Source organism: Clinocottus analis, unplaced genomic scaffold (assembly GCF_023055335.1).
Source record: "Clinocottus analis isolate CAN_PGR_092001 unplaced genomic scaffold, fCliAna1.0.p SCAF_27, whole genome shotgun sequence".
NCBI lineage: Eukaryota > Metazoa > Chordata > Actinopteri > Perciformes > Cottidae > Clinocottus > Clinocottus analis.
The window spans coordinates 1,853,054-1,855,760 of NW_027176009.1; the positions used below are offsets into that span (position 1 = coordinate 1,853,054).

A 2,707-nucleotide genomic window follows, 5' to 3' on the forward strand; every position below is an offset into this window, starting at 1 on the left:
GAATATATCCAAACGCATTTTTACCCAAACTAATCCACTATATTTTAAAACTACAATACATATTGGTATTGGTTGTCGTGCTGTTCATTGCAGAGGGACCTGTTTGCAGCCACGAGTTAACCAGAAGAATATTAAAGCTGTGACTTGTTCAAACTTCTAAGGCTTTACTTGTTCTTGCAAATAAGACTTATCTGTGTTGCTGTGTTGGATCCATTGTGTAATTGCATACATGACTGTCTGCAGTGTATTATTAGCAAGAGGGTTTTTACATTCCTACACTTACTTTAAAGGTTTTAATTATGGAGCTTCTTGTTGATTGTTTTATGTTGATCCAGGATTATACCTGCAGGCGATATAGACAGAAGTTGACCTCTTTGTCAGTAAATTAAATTCCTACCAATCAACTTGGAAAACGAATCAAAAGCAAATCCATATTTTGGCTTAGCGACACATTTTATTGATATCATAAAGAAAACTTATACACAATAATAATTGTAATATATAGAGACACAAATAATGGCACAGATTGGTGTATTTTTTTGTCCAACATTTTGGATGAAAAATCATGGCTGCAAAAGCAAAAAAAAAACAAAACAACAACAACCAAGGGTTGTGGTAATGAGGTTGATTAAAGAAGCATCAGATGCAGTTTGCATGACAAGCAGTGACGGCCGGCTGATATATATATATATATATATATATATATATATATATATATATATATATGTATATATATGTATATATATATATATATATATATATATATATATATATATATGTATATATATATATATATATATATATATATATATATATATATATATATATATATATATGTATATATATATATATATATATATATAATATTAGTATTGGTATTATTAGATGGCCCTAATATTATTAGGGCCATCTAATCAATTTCAGCAAACATCTATAACTAATAATATTATAAATATATGTGTATATATATATATATATATATATATGTATATATATGTATATATATATGTATATATATATATATATATATATATATATATATATATATATATATATATATAGGGCCATCTAATCAATTTCAGCAAACATCTATAACTAATAATATTATAAATATACGTGTATATATGCATATATATATACATATTTATAATATTATTAGTTATAGATGTTTGCTCAAATTGATTATATATATATATGCATATATATATATATATATATATATATATATATATATATATATATATATATATATATATAATATTAGTTATAGATGTTTGCTGAAATTGATTAGATGGCCCTACCAAAAAAAATTGCAACTGGCCGCCACTGATGACAAGACTAACATGTTTTCACTTTGCTCGACCAGTTGAAAAACCACCGTTCTAGGCGGCCTTGCAGTTTACATTGCTCTCGACGCCCGCGCTCTCCAGGAAATAGACAACCTCACAGTCACCCATACCTTCGACCTCTCGACCCCTCGTTTCCTTAATTATCTTGAACTTCTCATAAGGAGGGATGAGCACCTCTTCCTCTTCCTTTCCAAGAGTCGAAGAATAGTTCAGAAAAGCCCCATAACAGGTTTTTATTTTAAAGCAGGTCTTGTTACCAAATTTGTACAGTGTGGTTTTGCGAGAGCTGGAGGCAAAGAAACCAAATCGTATTATTTGGTTGACGTTACCTTTTAACTCCATATTGGTTCTGCGGTAAGCAGTGAGACAGCTTGATTTACTGAGGATCTGGACTGCGGACGTCAGCCAGAAATGTAAGGAGTGATAGGGGAAAGCCGTGTTATAATTGCTCACACCCTTCCGGATTTTATCATTGAACGTACCATAAAACCTTTCAAAAGGCAACGTATAAACACAGATTGCTTGAATGTGATCTTTAGTTAGAGCCTCATAACCTTTTATTTTTAAGTCCAGTCTCTTCCTGACACACGGTCCTGCTTTTTTCCAGACTTTCCCAAATGTTCCAGTGTTCTCTTCTTTAAAGTATTTGTCCTTGATTTTTTGTGTCATTGTTTCATTGCAGCCAAAGTACATGTCATCAACAGCATTGCTAACTAAGCTCATTCGGATGCCCAGGTTTGCCTCTGGCAGATTGACGATAGAACTGATCTGTAGTGGAGGGATGAGAGGAAGGGTCATACATTAGATGCAGTTTGTACCACTGTATATGTTTGTCTGCAGAGAAAGCTTAGAAATAGAAAAACTACAAGGAGGGACAGATTTTTTTTCTCCTGGAAGCTGAAATTTAGTTTCCATAGAATATGAATTTTGTACTCAAGATTCTGCTTTGGGGCCCCCAGGACCTCGCCAGACTACGTCCTTACTTCCTCCACTTTTAGCGACATGTGTCCACAGAATACGTTTTAAGAATGAAATCACATCGTTAAGTGTCTGTGGGTGGAATGTAGCACTTACCTTCTTGGAGCACACAGGCAGCATCCAGCAGAGGAGCAAACAGACTGGAGCAAACATCTGCATGGCACCTTTCATCACTGTAGGTAAGCAAGCAGCCGCTGCATTTACACACACACACACACATACACACACACACATACACGCACACACATACACATACACACACACACACACACACACACATACACGCACACACATACACATACACACACACACACACACACACAAGACATGAGCAATGATAATAAAACAAAATGGCTTGATATATTGTAACTTAATATATT

The 2,707-nt window shown here is 33.5% G+C and overlaps 1 protein-coding gene across 1 annotated transcript; it reads right to left on the reverse strand.

Moving 5' to 3' along the window:
- Positions 1-1,382: 1,382 nt before the first annotated feature.
- Positions 1,383-2,498, reverse strand: LOC137795245 (ecto-ADP-ribosyltransferase 4-like). Its single transcript, XM_068592604.1, has 2 exons — positions 2,424-2,498; positions 1,383-2,117 (listed from the first exon to the last, which is right to left on the reverse strand). The coding sequence occupies exons 1-2, from the start codon at positions 2,496-2,498 to the stop codon at positions 1,383-1,385; spliced, it is 810 nt and encodes a 269-aa protein (XP_068448705.1).
- Between the last annotated feature and the right edge of the window lie 209 nt (positions 2,499-2,707).

Excerpts from the sequence above, each read along its gene's own strand:
- LOC137795245 (XM_068592604.1), bottom strand. The coding sequence starts at position 2,498 with ATGAAAGGTGCCATGCAGATGTTTGCTCCAGTCTGTTTGCTCCTCTGC. Across the intron at positions 2,118-2,423 it reads TGCCTGTGTGCTCCAAGAAG|ATCAGTTCTATCGTCAATCT; the intron begins GTAAGTGCTACA and ends CCTCCACTACAG.